This window comes from Drosophila novamexicana, unplaced genomic scaffold, assembly GCF_003285875.2.
Source record: "Drosophila novamexicana strain 15010-1031.04,08,12 unplaced genomic scaffold, DnovRS2.1 tig00000462-arrow-pilon, whole genome shotgun sequence".
Lineage (NCBI taxonomy): Eukaryota > Metazoa > Arthropoda > Insecta > Diptera > Drosophilidae > Drosophila > Drosophila novamexicana.
Window position 1 is genome coordinate 2,524,538 of NW_020824806.1, and position 23,209 is coordinate 2,547,746.

Consider the following 23,209-nt stretch of genomic DNA (forward strand, 5'->3'; position numbering starts at 1 on the left):
ATATTTTAGACAGTCAACCTACGTTACTTAACACCTCTAACTATAACCCACCAAAACGCACACACACAAGGCACGCAGATCGCAAAGGAAAAAAAAACAAGAAAAACAAACAAACAAACAGTGTTAAAAGCAAGTGAAAGAGTAAAACAAGAAAAAGCCGCTTCCAAACACTAAAAACGATTACGAAATGCTCAGCATGCGGTTGCTGTGAGTGAGATAAAGAGCGAGAGGAAGAGAAGAGAACTTTAGTTAAGCAACAACGAAAAGCAATTACTATTTTGTTTGTGTGTCCCTTAAATGTCGTGTAATTGTACTTGTATTAGTTAATTCCAAACAACGTAACGGAATCGGAGTAATAGGAGGCAGTGCAAAAGAGAGTGGGAGAGAGACGGAGAGTTAGAGATTACACACTACACACAAATACAAAACACACACATACACACACAATTACAATCGCACGCTCGATTATCATATGCAGCCAACACACACACGATGATAAAGCCCAGAATTGCGATAGGCGTTACGGATTGCGCTATATGGCAATAACAACAACAACAACAACAACAACAGCAGCAATAGCATAAAAAAAAATCAAACAGCAGCAGCAGCTGGGTGCTTGTGTCTGTGTGTGTGTGTGTGCCTGTGTGTAAGCGCGCGCGCCTCCGTGTACGTGTGTGTTAGAAGGCGCAAGTTGTGAGTGGAGCAGCGACGACGACGAAAACGAGGAGGAGGAGCAACGGCATAACTGTGTACCTAACGGCAAAAATCAAATTTTACCGTTTCCATGCGGAGCTGCTGGTGGTGCTGGGTGGTAACAAAAAATGCACGTTAAACACACACAGCGGCGAGTTAGCGGTCCTGGAGCATTCGGAACATTTACCAACGACCAACGGTATGCAATTATTTAACATATTCTTCAATTTTGTTTTTGATGATTGTTTGTTGATTGTTACGTGATGTTACGTTACGTGAACTGGCGTTGCGTTACGTATCGTATACAGTACACACAATGTACACGTGTGCATGGTATCAATGTGTGTGTGTGTGTGTGCATATATTTGGTATGCGTGTGCGTGTGGGTGTTTCAATGTGAGGTCGAGGCTGTGCATAGCCTGAAGCGAGCTAAATCCCAACATTTCATCAAATATTAAAAGAACAAGAAAAAAAAAAGCAGTGTGTCCATCAATAATGTAGCAGAACTGGTACGTCCTGAAACACCTGTGCACACATATGCGCACATACATACATACATATATGTGCACGTGTACATTTTAAATTATTTACATGAATGTATTTCCGTTTCCGTTTCATTTTCAGCATTCCCATTCGTTTATGTTGTTTTCTTTGGGTTTGTTTGCCGTGTTCGTTCGTTCGTTCATTCGTTTGTTTGTTTGTTCTTGAGTTAAACTGTTGGCATTGTTGTTGTTCTTGTTGTTGTTGTTGTTATTGCTGCTGTTGCTAGCATTATAAATGTGTGTGTGTGTGTTACAATTTGCAAGCTTGAATTACACAAGACGAGCAACATCTCTTTGGGACCCAGTTTGTAGCTGTAATCACATATGTATGCACATCCATGCATATATGTACATACATATGTACACTACACAGCCTGTATATGACATTTTACACTCATGGCTAAAATAATAAGTACAGTATAACGATTTTTATATGCAAGTATTAGACATTATTAAATTTATCAGCACAATTCATGAGGACATTTCTTGATTATATACAAAATTATTTCAGATATTTGCAAAAATGATATCGTGCTACAGTATTTATTATTCTGACCATTAGTGTATGTATATGTGTGTGCGTGTGTGTGCTACACTTGTTCAATATTCTTATTTGCTTCGATTATGCTTATTTCCTTTTGGCTTTTTCGAGCACAATGCAACTGATTTCCGTCCATTGAACGCCCACACGAGGACACAGCAGGAGTAGGTTAAGGAGGGCAGGCCATGTCAGGGCATTCATATCCGTCACTCAGTCAATGCAATTACGAAACTAGATTAAAAGCCAAAAGAGCGTCCAACAATGGACGACGACAATAGCAACAACAGCGACAATGGCGCCAACCAACAATGAGCAGCCGTTCGAAAAATAGTGTCAAAGTACTTTAAGTGCACTTGTACGCAGTGTGCAAAAAGCGTTGCATACACACAGGCGTCATTCAATTACTTGTCGTGTGTGTATGTGTGTGTGTTTGTGTGCATGACAGCCATGTACAGCAGCGGAAGCTTTCGCTTTTACTTCAATGATTGAAGCACTGACCGAATTTCGGTTTACCCTGTACATACATTGCATATGAATTTGTATTTGCCCATGCATTTATGTGTGTGTGTGTGTCTATATATTGATAAAAAGGCTTGCTGTCATCATTGTTGTTGCTTGCACACAAACACACACACACACACACCCGCCCACGGAGAGCCAGATAAACACTTTTGTTAGCCTTTTTGTGTAGGAAACTCGATGCTTCCAATTGAACTAGTTACAGATTTTTGTATACTGTTAACAGCTGCACATAGTAAGTACTTTTACACTCACACACACACATGCACCCATACATGCATACTATTTGGATGTGTGCCACAGTCGGTTTCCATGGAACTAGTTCAGTTTTAAACAACCTCCATTTTCAGCTCAAGCAAAACATTTGCACTTAAAATTGGGTTTAGCAATTCGCTAGAATGAATGACACGAATGACGGCAAGTGGAATCCGATTGTGTTGCCTTTTTTTTGTTGTGTTCTATTCATTTCATTGCCGATCTTTAGTTTCAGTTGTTCTTTCGTTTCGTTTCGTTTCGTTCCAAATAAATGTGTAAATTTCAAATTATGTTTGTCATTGTTGTTGTTTTTACAGAAAACTTGCTTAAAAAGTACAAAAGTTGACAAAGAGCAAAACTTAAAATAATATAAAAAAAAAATAATTAATAAAAAAATACAAATCCAAAGAAAGAAGCGCTAGCGAAACAAGTTTCGCATCAAATCTGAAAACAAAAACAAAGTGAAATCGAATTCGAAAGAATCAGCGTGAAATACTCGTTCCAAAAAACGATTCCGTTTCGTATTTCGCTGTGGAAGCCAATTTTTGCGTACTACTGAAGGTACTCACAATTTCCAATTGCCTCTCTCTCTCTCTCTCTCTCTCTCTGCCACTACCTTTCAATTTATACTACTACTACTACTAAATCTACTACTGCTACTACTTAATTATGTACTAACTATGTACTTGCTACAGAAAGTCCCACAACACTTGCTACTCAACTTGCTATACCCTTTCCCAATGCAAGCTACTTAATAAAAATATAAATATAAAGCAAAATATTTCTCGTTCAATTATCTACTTAATAGTTGCAAAAAAGCACTCTGCTATCGTTTCTTTAATGCATATTTATGCCCTGCTAATTGTTATTATTATTATTTATTTTTAATATCGTATTGTAATGTGTTTCCATGCAAATGAACCCCTTTAAATGTGCATACCATCTATATACATATGTGCTCGTCACACCCAGATACAAAAACCAATATGTAAAATATGTATTTGCTTGTTGTTATACCCTTGCAGTGGATGTCTTTAGTTATGTCATGCAATATGCGACCTCCAACTCGATTTAGTTTCTATACAAACTATTTGCTCAGTTTGCAGCTATGCATAGATCCTTCTTTTCATGACCGTAATCGACCGGATCGGACAACTATATCATGTAGCTAAGATGATATAGGAATGATCAGTCGAAAATTAAGTACATTTTACTTTTTTGTTTTTCAAAAAATCCATTTTACACTTTTGCAACACAAGTCTGCAAGGGTATTTCATCTTCGGCTTGCCAGAGATAGCCGTAATTTCATGTTAAAGCTTGCTTTTTACACGTTGTTGATCATATACAAATATATATTTGTTTGCTTTCAATACCTTTATCTCACTATAATTTAATTTTAAGATCAACGACATTTATTTTTGAATTGGCATGACGTAGTTTCATTTATTCCGAACACAATTCTAATTACGCTCACAATAATTAATGTTAAAGCGACTTTTGTTAGCCAAAAAAATATAACTGATGAATCTTTTTGTATGCGATTATTAGCTGACCTTGCCGCAAAAGCCGAAAACTCTTTTTATTAATTATATTTGTATTATGTGCTGATTGCACATTGTGTACAGATTTACAGTCCTTTGTGCGGCACAAAATCCGGTAATATAATGGGTTATCTAATGATGATATTGTATTCTATATACTGGTTGTTCCCCGCAAATTTAATTACTACTCAAAGTCGGCGCAGTTCTTTAGCATAACAAACTGACATAATGCCTGTTATGGAGATTGACACGTGTAACACATGCAGAATTGATTTCATTTTCCATTTGCATTTTCCAGCTGAAGAATTATGTATATTCCCAAAATGCACATTACGCTTTAATTAGCTGCTGCACAATTTCTTCTTTTTACCAGGCAAAGGTCAAGAAATAATTAATATATATATATATGTGTGTGTTTTACACAATTTTTGTAAAATTAGAGCAGATCAATTTGTGTGTTGTGGGTTCTACGTAAATATTCATGAGCGGCACGCGCTCGATTTATATGCTAGCGAGAGTATATAGCTTTTATTGTATATAATGTACGATATGCTATATACACAACTTGTGGGTTGCACTCGCTGTCGAGGGAAATTGATATAATTTCGATAAACGAAATGGAATGCTGCCGCAGCCGCAGCGACCGGGCGCAATTACGCTTTTTATTTTTACGCTCTTAATGCCTTCAATTGGCTTTTGAATTAATAATTGAGTCATATTGTATTTAAAAGTGGGTCTCAGAAGCATGGCCGAAAATCGAATCGCACTGCCTGACAGTTTGACAGCTTTATTTGCAGGGCAGCTCCCGCACCTTGCTAGTTATAGATCGAAGCGAACAGTGTTGCCGATCTAGCTTTTTTGTAGCCGAAAATCGACAGTCTGACAGCTTTATTTGGCCAGCTTCCTCGCGCCCCTAGCCATGGATCACAGCCAACAATGTTGCCAAAGTTACGGCCGTACCCGATTTGGACAATCGGACAGACGGACAGCTTTAGCTCCTGCCCCGCTCTGGTCGTATATCACAGCCACCAGTGTTGAAAAGTTAGCTATTTTCTAGCCGCAGATCAGCTTGAACTGTCTAACCTTATTTATTTGGACAACTCCCCCGTCTCCCTCACCATAGATCACAGTCAAAAGTGTTGCCAGCTTTGCTATTTTCTAGCCAAATTCGGCTTTGTTGGATTTGATCTTGCAGTTGCCCGGTATTCTGGCTATAAACTGATTTAGCTATATATGCTTATTAATCTATGGTGCCATATAAAATATAAGAGCTTGCGCTTAGTCTCTTTTTACCCAACATTGTGTATCTTATCTTCTGAACAAGCTTGTCAATTGAACTCAGCTTTTTTTAAGCTATTATTTATGACTCGATTTAGCTTTTTAATTCGACATTTGCCAGCACTGTTACGCGCAGTCGAAGTCCATGTCAAAATCCGATTGCCCGAGGATTCCGGCACGTGCTCAACGTGCGAAGGGCCACTCGAGCTGTGTCTCCAATGCGCCAAAAGTTGACATTGGAGCAGGCCGCAGTCAATACAATTATCAGGCGAAGGTTGGCAATTGTTTGCCTGGTCTTGTTGCTCTTAAACCGGCCTCTTGAGCCGGATGTTTGCGGCTTGTGGCTGCCGCAGGCCAAACTACCATATAACGAATTTTTGTCTTCCGCAGCACTTGACTTGGCGGCGAAATACCTGTGCTCAAAGCCCAAATCCGAATGCGAAAAGACATCAAATTGACAATAAAGAAAAAAACAAGAGAAAAAAAATAAAGCTCAACGAGCCGATGCTTTCCCCTTGATTGCGGTCTTCGAGCCGCATCTCAAGTTCAACTTGAAAGCGGATTAACTATCGATGCGACAACTGTATCTGTATCTGCAGCAGCATCTGTATCTGTATCTGTATCTGCAGCAGCAACTGTATCTGTATCTGCATCTGCATCTGCAAATGTATCGATGAAGGGCTTTCGTGTCGCTGCAGCCAAATGCTCAGTCATTTTGGTAATGCTTAATGTGCAAATTTTTGCGCATTTCAGAAATACAATTTTAAATTCAAAATTTAAATTCAGATAATTGCATTTGGTGCATGGCAACTGCACCATATCGAGAGCGCTTAATTGCGTGAAATTGATTTTAGTTTCTGATACCCTGTAGCCATTGCAAGTGGGTTAAGAGGGTATAATAGTTTCGTACAAACGTAGCTAACAAGCAAAAGGAGGCATACCTGATCCCGTATAGTGTATATATACTCTTGGTCAGGATAATAAGCTGAGTCTCGCGGAAATTAGAAATCTAGAGATTGATCGAGTTTATCGTTCTTATCTCGATGTTTTGTTCAATTTTTATAATATATCCATTAATATCAATTTTGAGACAGAACTAGATAGTTTGAAGTGATAGATACTCCAACCTGGAAACCTTGTCCACTCCTTCTCAATATTAAAAAAAAAAACACATATTTTAGTCATAGTAGGACTTTTTAAATATCAACATTTCTTGGACCCTGATAATTTCATAGAGATCGGACTCTAAGCACCGAAGTTATTCGAGAAAGGGAAAAAGAGAGCTCAGCTAGGATATCTCTTAGTTGGGCACTTTCTCGACGCGAGCACTCTAACTTATTTGCACTCGCTTTGTCGATGGAAATGTTAAACAAATGTTTGTATTGGCTCATCAAAATATTCGCTCTTTTCGCATTGGAAATGCTCCGTTTGGTTTGCGTGCCAAACGGGCTGAGATTGCGACTGAAACGGAGCCCAACGCAGCCGCCGTTCGAATGCCCCCGCCACAATTTGTAGATACAAATGAATAAACATACATACGTGCAGGTGTGTGTGTGTGTATCTGTGTGTATGTGTGGAGCGTTGTTCTACGCATATATAAATATTGGGCAAGCTTTTGAATTGTTGTTCTTTCTTTTGTTCGCACACAGAATTATGCACAATGCATATATTCATTTGTACAGATCGAGTATTTTTTTTTGAATAGTTTTCCCCCAGTCCAGTATGCACAGTGTGCTGAGCACTATTTGCACTGGCCATAATTTGCCCTTGAAAAAGTTAGTATGTAAATAAGATACTGGATACTATTATACTTTTAAATGGAGTTACCCACAAAAAATTTCGGTTAGACAATAGACTAGATCGAGACATTAGTCTAGGATTTGAACAGGAATCCTTTTTGTTTAAGCGCCGGAAAATAATATTTTGCCACTTAACATATAAAATGGCTTGTAGATCTTTTCCAATTGTAAGACTCGTACTTCAGTTGGGCTCATTTTATATTTTCAATAATATTTTAATAGCAGAGGACTGAAATTGGGACTATGAAAGCCAGATACGCCAAACTTAATATATATCGAAATTGTGATTATAATCTGAGATTATAAAAACTAGATGGCATATAGAAATTGGGTATAGCTTGAAGAATATAAAAGTTATATACGCCTAACCTAGTATAAAGATACTCTGTGGGCACTCACTGATTACGAATATTTCACATTTTGGATATGTGGCCCGGCGTCAGAGTATCTCCTAGTCGAGCACTCCCGACTATTAATTTTTTTAAAAGCGTTTCTTGTCTTTAATGGTTATTTTTTTGTATGTATCCGATAAGGGTATATGCCCTTTCTATCAATAGCTTCCACGTATTCTCACAGCATTTACATTTTATCCACGCATGCTTGGACCAGACCCTAGGCCATATATAATACATTAATGTTCGGCGCAATCTGTCGCCGTCTTATCTTATCGGTAGCTTTTTGGAAAATTTGATTTAGAGCACTTCCGCTCAGATGCATTTGAGGGGGAGGGCCTCGGCTTGTGCTATATATCTTTGATATTTGCACAGTGTGCACGTATGTCTAGACCTTTAACACACGTAGATATATATATATATATATATATGTAGCTGTATCTGTAGCTGTGTATCTTTATCTGAGTGCCATGCGTGTTTCTAAACATTAATTTAGTTCAATTTTTCGCGCGATCAAAAGCAGATGAGCATGTCGCCAGCTCGAGTCCATTGTATATAAATTGTATCATATGTATATATCTATATATGTCTATATATTTGATGAACTCACAAGTAGCTTGAGCTCGAGCCCCCCCTTCTCCACCCCTTGCCCATCCACATGGACTCACACACAGTTGCACAATCAATATTTATAATTAACAAGTTCTTTTGTTTATTTGTTTGTGTCTCTCCGGGCGTAATTTCCACACCGTTTCCTGCTCACTTTAGCGCAGCCTCTGCCCAGTTTCATTTTTCCGTTCTCCCGCAACCGCAACCCGCACCTCGCACCCGATCCCGCTGTACATTCTTTGCCAATTTCAAATAGTTAAATTTGTGTGTTTGCCGGCGTCTATCGCCATTCATTCTGCATCATTTAGCCGGTTCTCATCCTCCTGTCTCCCTGTGTGTGCCTCTTGTAGCGCCAGCCGAGACAACTTGTGCCCCGACGATCAGCAGCAGCAGCAGCAGCGGCATTCGCACTCGCACCAGCACTTGGTGCGTCAGTCTCTGGTCAGCCTCAGCTACGCACAGGCGGGAACGCACTCCGCGGCGGCGGCGGCGTCGACTGGGCCCATACCCGTACACTCGCAGTACTCGGCATCGACCTCTGTGCGCAACAGTCCCAGTCCCAGCCCGGCGGCGGATCAGCACAGCTGCAGCAGCGGCAGCCTTGGAGTTCCACGCAGTCGGCGCGGCGAGCCGCCGGATCGAGATCGAGACAGAGATCGGGACAGAGATCGGGACGGGGACAGCGTCTCGCTGCTGAGAGGCGCCGCTGGCTTGGCCCAGCTGGGGCTTGATGAGCCGCGCGCGCAACGGCAGCGCAGCAGCAGCAGTCGTCTATCGAGCATCGGCATCTCGAAGCAGAACTCCAGCGACAGCCGCAGTGGACTGCGCATTCTCGATCCGGCGCCCTCGCACAGCCACAGTCCGGTCAGCTGCGGTACGCAGAGCGTGAGCAGCACTGGCGGCCACTCGGCTCTCTACGATGCCTGTCACGAGTACACGCGCAGCTTGAGTGCAGCACCAGCATCCGGGCGCGACCAGGAGGAGGAGCAGGATCAGGCATCAGCAGCTGGCGGCGCTATTGGAGCAGCGGCCGGTGGCCTGCTGAAAAGCCATTATAGCGAGCAGCAGCTATCGGAGCCGCACTTCACCAATCTCAATCTTAATCTCAATCTGAGCAGCGACTACGATACGGGCAGCGACAAGCAGCAGCTGGTCAATCAGACGTACATCTTCAAGTGCATTGCGAACAGTCCGTCATTTCTGCGCACCAACAAGATCAAGGAGCAGTCCAAGAAGTTGCGCAACTTATCGCTAAAAACGCGCACCGCCAAAAAGAAGGGCCAGATCATTTCCAAGTCGAACGCCGTGTCCGACAACTCGCTGCATCCGGGCGACAAATATCTGAACTTGTATCTGGTCGAGAAGAAGCACTCGCTGCAGCCACAGCCACAGCCCAATCCAGCTGCCAGCTGCTCAGCCTCATCCTCTTCCTCAGCGGCGGCAGCGTCAGCGGCGGCACGTCAACAGCAGCTGCCGGCCCTGTCGGCGGTTGCGGCACGACAACAGCAGCTGCTGCTGAACGGCTCGCTGAAGGGCAAGACGAAGACGTTTCCCGCATATCGAGCATCGGTGCGCAGCGAGAGCGACGAGAAGGAGTATCGGGGGGGCAGCAACACGATACCGACAACGGGCAAGAGTCCGCCGGTGCCGCACTCGCTGGCGGCCAAGATCAGCGGCAAGAACTGCAACAATCTGCTGCACAGCGCCGGCAACAAGCTAAGCGTCAGCAGCAACTCCTGCCACAAGCTACATGCCCACGGACAGGGTCACGGACACGGACAGGGACAGGGACACGCCGTCTACAGCACACAATCGCCGAAGAGCTCCGTCTCGAGCAACGGGCATCTGAACAAGTACTGCCTGACGGATTTGACGCGGCGCAAGGCCGAGTTCAATCGCCAGTTGAGCGCGCCGACAGACTACACGCACCACTCCACGTCCAGCAACGGCTCCCAGCAGGGCTCCGAGGCGGCCCATGAGCCGGTGGGCGAGTCGACGATCACAGTAGCCAGCGCCGGAGTGCCTGTGGGACACGGACAACCGCACGGACACACGCGCAGTCTTGGCGGCGGCGCCGCCGGTCAGGCGTCCACGGCGCCGGCCACACTCAAATCGCTGCAGCTCCAGCACAACTTTGGTGTACACCATCCGCCGGCACGGGCCACGTCCACGTCGTGCACCAACAGCTTCAATCGGCGGCACATACGCCGGCACAAGAGCAAGCTAAGCGAGCGGTGAGTATTCGCTTTTACAATTCTTATTCTTATCAAGCACATTAACCAGTTGAGCTGTCAACCAGTTGCCCGGTTACAATGTCTTGGCCGGACCTGGAGACGAGAGCGACGCTCCAATTGCTGCACGAATTACGCATGCAAAGTCGTCGTCTCTGAGGTTATACCCTGTACCGCTTGAACATGTGAGAGGGCATTATGATTTTTTGTAATTGTATGTAACAGATAGATGATGTCATGTCCGTTTGTCTGTCGACCCTTCCAGCTGTCTGTCCGCGCAGATCGATATTAATTTACATATTTGTTTCAAGTAATCGATAACTGAATTCCTTAGCACAGCATCGATAAGTATCAATATACAGATTACAGGTTTTTAATCATATCTCGAGAATTATGAGCGCTAGATACATCAAATTTATTATATAGGTATGTTTTTGTATAGTATGCACAGATCCAGAATATTATTTGGATACCTTCCAACACTACACTTAAAACTGAAGGCTTTTTGAGGCGTTTACAGGGCATCGTCTAGTCGAACACGCTCGCCTATAGCTCTTACAAGCTGTTGTTGTTGTCGTCGTTAAATGCGCGTCTCATGTCTTTTTACCGGTTTTTGTTAGCTGCTTATCGAGCCACATTTGCATAATGCCGTCTGCGAGCCTCTGTCTCTGTCTGAGTCTGAGTCTGAGTCTGAGTCTGAGTCTGAGTCTGGGATCTACACTGGCCAGGCACTGGCCGCGTAATGAGCTTCTACACCGCGAGCAGTGAACTTCGTTCCACCAAAAAAGAAAATCCCCGATCGGAATAAAAGTGCCTGACACAGTGCAGGATCAATCGAAAACAGGATCAGGATCAATCAGCAGCTGATCAATCACGAGATCGCCCAGTGAAAAAGTGTGACCGTGAAATTGATACCAGGAATTGATTGTTATTTGATTGCGATTGCGATTGCGATTGTGTTTTGCGCCATTATCATAATGATTTGCTTTTCCCAGTGACTCGTCGTCTATGAAAAAAAAAATCAATAATTTATTGCACTAGATTGTCACTTGAGAAAACAATGTCGGAACCCGTCGCCCCTCGCCCGTCGCCCGTCGCCGTCTCCACATTTCCATCTATATAATCCGTGTTGTGGTTGTTAGCCTCCCAGCTCGGGCTGGGGCAACCCGTTAGACCAATTCATTTACATAAATTCTAGAGATAATTTTCGTTCGGTTGTTTATAGTTTTTTTTGTTTGTTTTTTTTTTTTTTTTGTGCTTTTATTGGCGCAAGTTTTTGAAGAACAGCTACAAATTATAGTCGAGCTATAATTTGCGACGCTGCTCGTCGCAAAATCAATTAAAAAGCAACGCAACGCAACAAATGTTGTTTCTATTTATTTATTGTGCAACCAGCAATCGCGAGAGCATCAGAACAGGTTATCACGTTGCCTCGGCAACAGGCTGCAAAATAACTTACAAAGCAACAAATAAATAAGAATAAAGAAAAACTTGAAAATGTTCGAAATTGAAACGATCAGCGCAATGTAAGAAATCAACAACAACAACAACAACAACAACAACAATAGGAAGAACAAGAAAATTGCTCGCTTGTGTCAGTCGATCAATTATTTAATTAGGCGCCAAATACGCTTTTCGGCATTCCGATGCTGCCCAGCTCTGGACGCGCCGCACTTAAATCGATTGTCACAAATTGAAAGTCGAGGTAAGGCCTGCAAGCAAACAAACAAACAAATAAACAAACAAACGACGAATCAAACAAAACAAACCGACTGGAGGACGCTTACGACGAAAGCAGCCGAAATTAACGAACGAACGAAGTTTTCGATGCCGAATCGGATGCGCGCTCGTCGTGTTCGCAATTCGGCGTTCGGTGTTCGGTATTCGGATTCGATATTCGAGAGACGGCCGCTTGTTCGGAGTGTTTGCCGGCAGCGCATTTCTGTTGCCGCCGCGACTTAGTTGCGCTCGGTTAGCGGGCTTGTAATAACTGAATTCTGATAAATTACGGTATATGTAGAGCGGCAACTACATATGCATATCTGTGTGTGTGTATATGTAACAGACGCGAAAAACGATAACATACAGTTACGGTCGTCAAATCAGAGAAAACAGCTGCTTCAACACGTTTCAAGTTTCAATAAACAAATTAACCGAAACCACAAATCAAGAAACGTAATCAAAGCCGAAACCCAAACTGCACACTTCAGCAATAACATAAGAGAAATATATCTTTATATATATATATATATATATATATAATGTATGACTGGATAACAGTTATCCGATAGGCATATATGTATATAGAAATAGTTGTAGTTGTTCAGTGCACGGCGTCGATTTGTGGCGTAGCTATTTTTACAGTGCCTACCGTTTCAAAGGAACTAATAATAATACTTCATAATAATAGCAACAACAATAATAATCGTTCGTAATAAATTCATTAGGCTAATGCGAGCGATGATTAAATTAAATCAGCTTCAACAGGCTTAATTAAAACGAAGCTTTCCCATTTAAAAACTACACTCAATTGAGTGTGAACAGTGAACAGATCAACGAAAAAAGAAACAGAAAAAATAATTCAAATAAAAATATATATAAAAAAAAAAAAAACAAGTAAATGAACAGAACAACAGTGCACGCGTCTACTTTACCAAACAATAGACATCCATCACAGCAGAGCGCACACAGACCACGCGATTTCGTGTGCCAATAGGGCAACATTTCCGCAACGGACAGAGACAACGGAGACGGCGACGGAGACGGGAAAGACCTTGACAATCACCGAATTCAAGGTGAGAACTGGATGCTGCCACTGCAGCTGCGACTGCGACTGTGCATTGTGCGTGTGCAACAATTATAAGAATTATAATAAATAAAAACTAAACGAAACTAAACTAAGCCGGCAATAAACTTTCACTGGCTAACCTTAGGCGTGTACTTGATATCTACAGATATCTATGGGGGGATATCTGCTTCCATATATATATATATAGAATATTTATTTATTAATTTTCTTTCTCACAGCCTGCTGAACGGCGATAGCGAAGAATCGGTGCGCTGCTCGTACTGCTCCGTATTGAATGTGAATGAGAACGACTTGCGCATTTCATTTGAGAACACCTGCACCGACTCCCTGGTCACCGCTTTCGATGATGAGGCGCTGCTAATATGCGACCAAGGAACCGAAATGGCAAGAGCAAAGGTTTTATTTGTACATGTAGCACAGGTAACAGGGCTGCAAATTCAAACCAAAACAGAGTTCACATTGGTTCGGCTAACGGTTCGTGCCGACTGCCTGTCGTGTGGCTGGGATCGTCAGCCTGGTTTTACACCTTCGTGTAGCCGGACTTGGTTTCAAACCTTTTTAACGAAACAAAGGAGCTATTTATATTTATAGCTGCCTGTTAAAACAAAGTTTCGGGTTAAATTTAAACTTTCAATCAAAATTAGTATCTATTTTTAGATATTTCCAAAGTTGTTTATGCCCAGGAGCTGAGTTGCACTCAAATGTGTTGAATATAAAACCAAGCCAATATCGTTTCGGTTCGAGTCTCGATTCAGGCAATTGGTTTGCTTTCAAGTTTCGCTACTTAGCAAATTTCGAGCTCGAAATGGTTTGCAGCCTTGGATAAGAGACCATCATTCATCTAGTATATAGCATTACGTGACATATAGATACGATACATATATAACTCATTTCACTCCGACTTTGTTAATTGAGGCAGCTGGCACCGCCGGTCTGTGAATCAGTAACAACTAATCGATTATTTGGTCATACTTTGTTGACTTTAATTTAAACAGGTACACTTTGATGATGTGTCGTTGTACGGCACTCCGAAAGAGGAGCCAATGCCCAACATACCGATAGTCTCGGAAAAAGTCTCGGCGAATTTCCTAAAAAGTCAATTGCAATCATGGTTCCAGCCGACAGACAATCGTCTGGCCATGAAATTATTTGGCAGCCGCAAGGCCTTGGTCAAAGAACGCATACGTCAGAAAACTTCCGGGCATTGGGTAATACACCCGTGCAGTTCATTCAGGTATGCCACATGTTTTCTTTCTATGCAACATATATATTTATATTAATACATATCATATATCGTTGATTTTGGACAGGTTTTACTGGGACCTTTGCATGCTTTTATTATTAGTAGCAAATCTTATTATCCTGCCAGTCGCAATATCATTCTTCAACGATGATCTGAGCACACGATGGATTGCCTTCAACTGCCTAAGTGATACTATTTTTTTAATAGATATTGTAGTCAATTTTAGAACAGGTAATGTACAGTCTTTCCGCTTACTCAATATACTGATGGAATTTGAAATTGTTAATTAATCGATCGAACGATATCCAATTATAGGAATTATGCAACAAGACAACGCTGAACAAGTAATATTGGATCCAAAGCTTATAGCTAAACACTATTTAAGAACCTGGTTTTTTCTCGATTTGATTTCGTCGATACCATTAGATTATATATTTTTAATTTTCAATCAAGTAAGTTCATGTATTTGTTTAACAAACAGTACGCAACATTTTGATTAAGATTATGAAATTGCAGGATTTTTCTGATTCTTTTCAAATATTGCATGCCGGACGCGCTCTGCGCATCCTACGTCTAGCCAAATTACTTTCCCTAGTTCGCCTGCTCCGGCTCTCCCGTCTCGTGCGCTACGTATCCCAATGGGAGGAGGTCTATGTAAGTATACGCTTTCATTTCTCCAACTACTCTTAACTCTTATTTTGCATAACCAGCATATATATATATTTTGATAATATCTGATAAGTACATAACTTGAATTTCGATTTCGATTTCGATTACGATTGCGTGCATTATGCGTTCAGTTTGATTTCACTTTTATTTCGTATCAAATCAGTTCTAATTTCGCAATCAAATCTCCGACCCAAATCATTGCAATACATTCCACACAAATGTTGAGGAAAATCTTAGCTAAAATCTAGTAAAGAGTTCAGTAAAAAGCAGTTTTCAGAGTTGTCTATATAGTTCAAAGTGCTCACTCTTCTCTCATTTTGTACAAGCTCAAAGGGATTACATATGTATATTCAAATCTATAAAAAATGTTCAAACTAAACCTCTTTTCATTTGTTATATGGCTGTGTCTTTGATTTCGGTTGAATAATGTTCTCTTTGTGCTATCATTTTTGTTTCTACCTTTTACTTATATGTATCTGTACTGATATGCGTCCAAATTCCCCCAATCATATCTGTGCCCAAATCCATGCTGTACAAAAAAGCCCAACATCAAGAAATTTGTACATTTTACATACGTGTATATCTGCCCATGTTTGTTTAACAACTTGTTTTGCGCTGCGCTCCAAGTCCAACTCCCTGAGCCCTTCTAGCTGGCCTCCTCCCACCCTCCCTAAAAAAAAAACACCAACAATAAGAACACCCCAACAAAAATCGCAAAACATTTTCACAATATGTCGCGCTTTGAACCTTCGCTCTGTCGCGGGGGGAATGGTTTTTTCTTTTCACTTTTCTTTTGCCTATTTTCATGTTAATTGTTTAAGTTAAAGTCTTTGTTTTGCAGTTTGATTTTTTTTCTTCCATTTTTTTGAAAATTGTGTTTTTTTTCGGTTTTCAATTCTTGCTGACTTTTGAGCACTGAAAAAAAAAACCAATTCTTCATTGCACTATGTACAAAAACAAAAATCTTTGAAGACTTATTTTTCCGAGTCGAAGTGCCACAAATGAGAAACATTTCAAACATCTTTTTCAAGTGTTGGTAAATGCTTTTTCTACACAACACTTTCTTGCGCAATGTCACCCAGAAAAAAAAAAAAGAAGAAAATGATAAGAGTACAACAGAAATTTGAACATTGTCTAACTTGGACTCGAATTTATTGTTTTATGCTTATATACATATGTATTTATTTAACAACTGTCAACTTTATACAAACCAAATATATATGTATAATATAAGTATGAATGAAATTCTCGCTCGCATACTAGTAATAAAAAAACAATTTGCTTATTCCAAATCAGACTAAATAACAAAAAAAAAAAAAAAAAACAAAGTACAAATAAGAAATAAAAACAACAAATATTTAAATTAACAAACCACAAAACTTAGCCAAATCAGGGCCTATAATACCTGTGTATATATATATGGTTTTAGATTCTGCAGAATCTACAGAAAAAAAGTGCTGATCGCAGAGGGAGAATGCACAGAAAAGACAAAGATGGCTTGACAAAAAGCAACCTAATTCTCAAGGTAACAAACCCAAACAACAACAAAACATCTTTCAAATTTTTATCAAATAAAAATCAACACTATCAAACAAATTCAATTTTTGATAAACAAAAACAAAAAGCCTTGATTGATTGACATTATAATTATGTATTATTGGTGCAACATAACCTCACATTTTTGAGATATGATTGAACCAAAATTGAGTTTTAGTGCATATTTCGTTGGTTCGTTCGTTCGATTGTTCGATTGTTCGATTGTTCGTTGATCATGTTTGCTTGATTTTAATGTTCGTTCGTGCATTCTGTAAATTTTCTAAGACTGCCTTTTTATAAACATACTGATTGATTGATTGATATACATACATAATTTCTTGATTTAACGCATCAAAAAAAAAGCCTGCAGTTTTAATAATGAAAAAAAAAAAAAAAAAAAAAAAAAACAAAATATGGAAGAAATTTAAGAACAATATGCGAACTTCGGTTAAATCGAAGCTGGTTTTTATGCACTTCACTGTGTGTGGATTGATTGAAGAAGTTCTTTGGAAATATCAACTCCATGTCAATCATTTTATATAGAGCTTAAGGGAAATATAACCGTGTCCGATTTGTTGGTCTGTCTGCAGCTGAAATCATTCTGAACTTAAGTCCAAACTTAAGCTGAGTACAAACTTACAAGGATTGACTTTAGATAAGTTATTCCGAACATATGCTGTCCATTAGAGAAGTAGACTTCATGCATGAGCATGTCTCAATCAATAACTATTTAGCCAAAGTTTAGTTTTAGTTCTAGTTACTAGTTTGTTTGTTTTTTTTTTTTTTCATTTCTTTCCAAAACTATTTTTAGTTAGTGCAGTGTATATATACAGTATTGAACAACGCCTGTGAATTGCATCTAGACACAATATTTAGGTATCGATGGCAATATTAAATCAACGCGAATTCGAATTCGAATGCGAATGACAAACAACACATGTTTTATCGAAAACGCCAAACAGTTTTTATACAGTTTGTTCAATGCTTTTTGCTTTAACACTTCGGCAAATACTTACGATAAACACGCAAACGATATTGGTCTGTCAGTAAAAGAAAAAACAATATATATATAACTCATAATCGTAGTCTGTTGATGAATTGTATATAACGCAGCAACAACAACAAATGTCCAACACAACTTCACCCCTCCGCTCTCATGTACAAATGCTGAAAACAAAAGAACCGTTACGGCCAGTTGTTTGTACCGTTGCTTTTGCGTAAGCTTTGTTTTTTTTTGCTCAAAATTCTGCACCCACTCGGCTCACAGTACACCAACAACAACAAGTACAAGAACAACAACAGCAACAAGTGCATTGCCGCGAACTTCAATGATAATTGAACAACAACAACAACAACAACGAACACGAACACTGTACTACATAATTGATACAATACATATTTAGTAGTTATTTGCAAGCATAACACATAAAGTCTTGAACGTATTGTATAGCATACATTTGCGGGCGAGTGCCAAAAACGCTTAACTGCATTTGCATACTCGCATACTAGCGCATCTTTTATCAATTAAATATCGTATTCAGCTGCTACAATTACAACAACAACAACAACAACACACGTTTGATATCGTAATCAATGCTTTTGCTTTTGTTTGGCGCCAATTTGCGCCGTGCGCTTTGTTGCTCCTATTCTACAACAACTGCAACAACAACAACAACAACAACAACAACTACTACTACTACTACTACTCTCTTCTACGCTTAACTTAACTGTACTCTCTACTCTACTCTACTCTACTCTACTCTACTCTACTCTACTATTTGCTACAACAACAGCGTTAACTAATAAAACTCTGCTACTGTTGCCAACTTAAGAGTATGTTTTGTTAAATGTTTTGGTTTTTGTTTATTGTTTTTGGTTTTCTCTTTTGGTTTTTTGTTAATTGGTTTGGTTATGGGCTTACGTTGCGTTATCTTTGTTTCTTCTTCTTCTTCTACGTCTGTTTATCTGTTGTACAAAGATTTCAGCAATGACTCGCGTGGCGATTCCTCGTTTCGTAAGTCTGTGTAAATTATGGCCAAGAGTTCAGTCGATCAGCTGGCACAAGCCGTAAAAGTATTTTACACATACACACACACACACACAGCTACTCACAGCAACAACATGAAAAACAACGAAACAACTTTGTACTCTTATATTCTGTCCATGGCATTATGGTTTTTCACTTCTATTTTTGATATTTTCTTTGATTTTTGTTTTAAACTCTGTACAGAAAACGTAGAAATCGTCTAACAACTGAGAACAAAATATAAAAAAGAAATAATAATAGAAATAAAACGCTTTTGGTTGTCGAATAACAGTTTCAACAATTTGAATCTTTTAGTGAGCATAATTCAATATCTGTATATTTAAACGTACTACCCATACACATACACACACACACACTCACACTCGTTTAGCTAAGTATTTAATTATTTTTGAAACTGAGCTAAAGTTAAGATGAGCACTTGTAACATAATAGCAGCTGATTTGCACTAAAAAATATTTAAGAAACTTAAAAAAAACAAAAAAACAACTACGTAGAAATGGTTTTGATTCATGGCTCTCTCAGGTTGTGCCACACACTGTTGTATATTGCCTAACATTAGACTCTCACATATGTATCATTTTTATTGTCTTATATTTATTTCTTATACTATCCAATTGTATACTGATTGATAGCGATCTTCTACTGTCTGCATCTATACATACATATATATAGAGCCAGCTAATATATGCGTGTGTGTTTGCGTGTGTGTGCGTGTGTGTGTGTGTGCGGCAGTTTATTCCGAACTGAGCTCACAGTGTTGCATACTTCGCGGCGCCACTGTGACTGAGACTGTGGGCATAAACTGCCAGCTCCGCTGCACAGTACACAAATCTTCTTGTATTATTATTATTTGTTTTTAATTCTTTTATTTCGGTTGCTTTTCTGGCTGTGGCTTGGCGTAGTTTTTGTTTTGCTCTTTGGATGAAGCCACAATAGAGTTTCAAATTGAAAAGAATTTTTGGTTTTTACTTAAGATACTTTGGTTTGTCGTATTTTTAAATGTAACACACACACACACACACAAACACACACACTCACATACACATGCCACACATATACAACACACACACACACATGTATAGACAGTGCGGTGCTGGCCTTTCGTTTGATGTGCACTCTTATTGATAACTCTGGTTGCAGTTCCTCAATATGGCCTCGGTTTTCATGAGGATCTTCAATTTAATTTGCATGATGCTCTTAATCGGACACTGGAGCGGCTGTCTGCAGTTCTTGGTGCCAATGTTACAGGGTTTTCCATCTAATTCCTGGGTATCCATCAACGAGCTACAGGTATGCGCCGAATATTATGATATGCTGCGATATTATCTGTTTAAAAATGCACTTAATCTAATCTATGGACATTTTTTAGGAATCATATTGGCTGGAGCAATACTCATGGGCATTATTTAAGGCCATGTCACATATGCTGTGCATAGGATACGGCAGGTAAACTGAACGATTTCGAATCTTCTCGATCAATTGAATAATTCCATTCATTCGACTTTCAGATTTCCGCCACAATCACTGACGGACATGTGGCTGACGATGCTCTCGATGATATCGGGCGCCACATGTTATGCATTGTTCCTTGGTCATGCGACCAATCTAATACAGAGCTTGGACTCCAGCCGGCGGCAGTATCGCGAGAAGGTCAAACAGGTGGAGGAGTATATGGCCTATCGCAAATTGCCGCGCGATATGCGGCAACGCATTACGGAATATTTCGAGCATCGGTATCAGGGTAAATTCTTCGATGAAGAGTTAATACTTGGCGAGTTGAGCGAGAAACTGCGCGAGGATGTCATCAACTACAATTGCAGGTTAACATCCCCCACAAATGTTTTCCATGTTATTCCCCCAAACATAACTGTATAATTATTGGAAAAACTTTTCGCAGGTCCCTCGTGGCGTCAGTGCCTTTTTTTGCTAATGCCGATTCGAATTTTGTTTCCGACGTAGTTACCAAACTGAAATACGAAGTTTTCCAACCAGGTAAACTCAATTTCAAAAGCCATCAAGATTAGCTCTAACCAAATTGTACTCGCACTCAGGTGATATTATCATAAAGGAGGGCACGATCGGTACAAAGATGTACTTCATACAGGAGGGCGTTGTGGACATTGTCATGGCCAACGGCGAGGTCTGTATTGAATATTCCGCACGAGCAGGGCTGCAAAAATGAACCACGAATTTGGCACTGGTTCGGTTTACGGTGCGAACCAACTACCTCTGTTCTTTTGGGTACAGTTCGGGAAGCTGGTTTCAAAACTAGCTCCGGCATAGACTTCCTCATATGTTGTTAGCTTTGAACCGAACCACTTTTAACAATATCTGGTTCGGTTCGGCTATGAGGTTTGTTTACGATTCGGTTCACAGTGAAACTGTCAAACCGGTTCATAGTCGGCTTGCAGCCCTGCCCACCAGTGTTGCCTAAGCACATAATAATCAAGGGCATCTTTGTGTATTGAACAGGTTGCCACCTCGCTATCGGACGGCTCCTACTTCGGTGAGATCTGTTTGCTGACCAATGCGCGTCGTGTGGCCAGCGTGCGAGCCGAAACCTATTGCAATCTATTCTCGTTGAGCGTGGATCATTTCAATTGCGTTCTGGACCAGTATCCGCTGATGCGCAAGACCATGGAAACCGTGGCTGCCGAGCGGCTAAACAAGATTGGCAAGAATCCGAATATAATGCAACAAAAGGACGAGCAACTAAGCAATCCAGAATCGAATACAATTACGGCGGTGGTCAATGCATTGGCCGCCGAGGCCGACGACTGCAAGGATGAGTGAGTACCAGACGTAAAGGAGTTAATTATGGGTTCTCTTTTAACATTTCGTTTCTAGTGACATGGATCTCAAGGAGAATTTACTGCATGGGTCTGAGTCGAGCATTGCTGAGCCGGTGCAAACGATACGCGAGGGCCTGCCACGGCCCCGAAGCGGCGAGTTCCGGGCTCTGTTCGAGGGGAATACTCCATGACACTGAGGCATCACAACCAGCCCAACCGGCGTGCATCGAGCCACCATCTGAGTAGCGGTTCGCAGTCCCCGAACAAAACAAAAGCAAATAGCAATACACAATACACACACATAGGACACACGCACACACACATCCACACACACACATGCGTATATAATAATTAGTAAGAAAGAAAACCCCTAAAAAAAGTACAGCAAAATGATGAATCAATTTACGGTAGTCTACATATATATGCAATTGCGATTTAGTAGAACATGACAACAGCAACAACAACAACAACAAAAACAACAACAACAACTAAAGAGATAGTAAACGTATTACACAACAATGTCCTCAATAATTATTCATAATTTCAGCTCCGCTAACTGTGATGAACTTTAATATAAGAATCGAAAAAAAAAAATGAAAAACTAAAAAAAAATGAGTACATGAATAACTTATACGATAAAATTCAGCAGCCAGTTTAAAGCATTCACACAGACACGACACGGCCACAGAGAAAGTTACATACACACACACACGCAGAGTTACAGACACACACACACACACACATACATATATATAAGTAGTAAATCTACATGATAAGTTTTATGCCCACGATATTGTAACGATAACGAAGTGAATAGGTGTTAGTCCTATGGACCTACTACTACTAACAAAACTCTCTCTCACACACACACACACACACACACACAGACAGACAGGCAGACACACACACACACACACTTGTAGTTAAACATACACACCCACACGTGCATGAACTTATGATATAATGAAAACCGTTACGTTATGCATACAACCAAAAAATAAAAACAACAAATGGAATATAAATGCGCGTAGCTATATTATGTACTCAAGAGCAAACCAAGAATTATGTATTATTGCGATTATATAGCATATTTAAATACGCATTGCAAAATGAAAACAACACTCAGCAATACGAGTTAACACGACGAAGAACAAAAACAAAATACAATATTATCAAAAAAAAAAAACAAAAACAAACAAGAAGCAAATTTAACGAAATGCGTTAGTAGTTGAACTATTAGTTTTTCACTCACAACAAAAAAAAAAAAAAAAGAAAAAAGAAGAGAAATGAATACCGACACACACTCTGACACAACGTAGTAGAGCAGCCTCAAAAAATATATAAAATGAAAATTATATAAAAAAGAAAACCTCAGGTTGCCGTCGTTTCAACGGTTACCAACAGCAGCAGCAGCAGCAAAAACAACATACATAAAACATTGACTATATACACAACATACATACATAAAAATAAACAAACAAGCAAACAAACATATATACAAAACGAAGAACTACATTTAATAGATAATGTTGTCTTTTATAGGGAATTGTTATAACGATTCAGTTAAAACAAACAAAAATAATGTATTTATTGCAACAACTTTTATTTGAATTCAGCAATTCTGTTTGAACAAATACTATTTAGTTGCGAGCGAGATCTTTTGCGTAGTCTTTGTTTGATCTTATTTTCCAACATAAATCAAGCGTAAGACAA

The 23,209-nt window shown here is 40.1% G+C and overlaps 1 protein-coding gene across 9 annotated transcripts; it reads left to right on the forward strand.

Annotated features, from left to right (window-relative positions):
• The first annotated feature begins 734 nt into the window (after positions 1-734).
• On the forward strand, positions 735-22,842 carry LOC115760966 (potassium/sodium hyperpolarization-activated cyclic nucleotide-gated channel 2). Of its 9 annotated transcripts, none has more exons than XM_030702558.1 (15): positions 735-892; positions 8,520-10,403; positions 13,428-13,605; positions 14,205-14,443; positions 14,520-14,683; positions 14,768-14,904; positions 14,954-15,106; positions 16,551-16,646; positions 19,845-19,994; positions 20,074-20,150; positions 20,213-20,524; positions 20,602-20,696; positions 20,756-20,844; positions 21,177-21,493; positions 21,552-22,842. In XM_030702558.1, the coding sequence occupies exons 1-15, from the start codon at positions 822-824 to the stop codon at positions 21,685-21,687; spliced, it is 4,098 nt and encodes a 1,365-aa protein (XP_030558418.1). In that variant the 5' UTR covers positions 735-821; the 3' UTR covers positions 21,688-22,842. The 9 variants fall into 9 exon arrangements, with proteins under 9 accessions (XP_030558418.1, XP_030558421.1, XP_030558420.1 ...); XM_030702561.1 differs by having other exon boundaries at positions 14,969-15,106; XM_030702560.1 differs by having other exon boundaries at positions 736-892; positions 13,428-13,593.
• The last annotated feature ends 367 nt before the right edge of the window (positions 22,843-23,209 follow it).